The sequence below is a fragment of the Indicator indicator genome, chromosome 1 (assembly GCF_027791375.1).
Source record: "Indicator indicator isolate 239-I01 chromosome 1, UM_Iind_1.1, whole genome shotgun sequence".
In the NCBI taxonomy this organism is placed as follows: Eukaryota; Metazoa; Chordata; class Aves; order Piciformes; family Indicatoridae; genus Indicator; species Indicator indicator.
This window is the reverse complement of record NC_072010.1, coordinates 124,652,884-124,654,662: the sequence shown is the minus strand read 5'-3', so window position 1 is coordinate 124,654,662 and position 1,779 is coordinate 124,652,884. Positions and strand designations below refer to the sequence as shown.

General features: G+C 46.5%; 1 protein-coding gene across 1 annotated transcript; it reads right to left on the bottom strand.

The window, feature by feature from the left end:
- Nucleotides 1-386: 386 nt before the first annotated feature.
- TASL (TLR adaptor interacting with endolysosomal SLC15A4) lies at nucleotides 387-1,265 on the bottom strand. The gene has a single exon (XM_054395934.1). It carries the CDS (start codon nucleotides 1,263-1,265, stop codon nucleotides 387-389), a length of 879 nt encoding a protein of 292 aa, XP_054251909.1.
- Between the last annotated feature and the right edge of the window lie 514 nt (nucleotides 1,266-1,779).

The following is a 1,779-nucleotide window of genomic DNA, read 5'->3' as shown; positions in this document are numbered from 1 at the left end:
GTGGCTTTGCCATGACTGTGCTTGTGCTTGCGTGGGTGTAAGCTTCACTTCACACAGGCCCAGGGGTAGAATGGCAGGCTTCAGACAGAGGAAAGTTGAAATGATATGTCAAGCACATGGGGAAGAAAGAGCACCTGGAAGATTGTCATATGCTCTTAGTCATTTTGCCACAAAACTTTTTTAATATCTGGGGCTCACTCAATGATAGATGAATCATCTGATCCACAGTAGAGGCTGCACAGCACAGGTATTTTTTTTTATTTAATATTCGCTAGCAGGTTTAATTTCAGTGGCAAATGCATTCTTATGAAGCAGAAAATTGTCTTAGGAAACGGAAAATTTACTTTGTAGAACATAAAAGCTTTCTAATGGCAGACATTGAAATACTATAAATTAGTGTGGCTAAACTGGGAAATATGCAGGCTAGGTGTGCTAATTTCTGAAGATATTTTTTCGCTGGCTATTCGCAAGAAGCGGCTAATGACAATGTCTTTGGCCTTAGTGGTCTCCATATTCTTTTCCCGTGATATCTGCATACTGATTTGATCCACATTAGCCATGATCAGCTCTGAGGCCAAGATCTGAGTAGGGGATGCCCTGTTCGCTGTGCTATCCATGATGTACTGCTTGTATAGCTCCACCAGCTTCTCTTCAAGGTAGTCGTTCAGGGCTGCGTCAGAGAGGGGCTGCTGGTGAGGCACTAAGCTTGCCAGCCGCCAGCAGGAGGAGTAGCCTTGGAGCGGCTTGCGGCTGGCGTCACTGGAAGCGGGAACCCGCATGGATTCCGTGGGAGGAGGGATCTCTGAGGACTCCAAGAAAGGGCCTATGCCACTGTCACAGGTAAAATCTGTCGTGACAGAGCTAATCGGCACGACATAGTCCCCAGCAATGTGCAAATCATTGTAGTTCTTGCAAATGCTTTTGCAGGAAGGTGGAACCAGGTAGGTATCCTTTCTTGTCAGCCTCTCGCAGGTGTGCACAGCTGGAGACGGCTGCCCTGTGGCTGTGGGGTGCTGGGTAGGCTGTAGGAGATTATCTTTCTGCCTTCTGCTGTGCTTGCTACCTCTAGAGCAGACTGAGGAAATGCACTTGCCAGCAGATCTGCATCTCTGAAGGAGGCTTTTTCCTTGCGCTTCATCCGTGGAAGAACAATTAATGGACCTCATTTCATACATCACTTCCTCAGCTGAACTCTTGCTGTAGAGCTCAGGGTTCAGGTCTTCACAAAGGTAGGCAATTCTGTAAAGGTAACCTTCTGACAGCATCTTTCATCAAAGGAGAGGAACCACCAGCAGATGGAAAAATGACAAGAAGAAACCATTAGTTCATCAGAGACTCAAAGAGTGGTGATTACACTTGCCAGTTTGGGCATGAACATAGAGGGCTGGACTAGATGACCTTTGGAGGTCACTTCCAACCGAGACCATTCTATGATCCTATGATCTCTGTCTTTCTAGAGGACTTGAGTCAATGAGTGAAGTGATTGTCTAACTCTCCCTGTTTTGCTGTCAGCTCAATCACATCCAAGCACATTCTGTATAACATCACATTTGACATGTCCAATACATCCAGCAAGTGAATTGGGAAGAGATGACCAAGAAATGGTTTGTTGCTCTAACAGTTGCTGTAATAACTTAGAATCATAGAATCATAGAACCAGTCAGGGTTGGAAGGGACCACAAGGATCATCTAGTTCCAATCCCCCCGCCATGGGCAGGGACACCGCACACTAAATCAGGCTGGCCAGAGCCTCATCCAGCCTGGCCTTAAACACCTCCA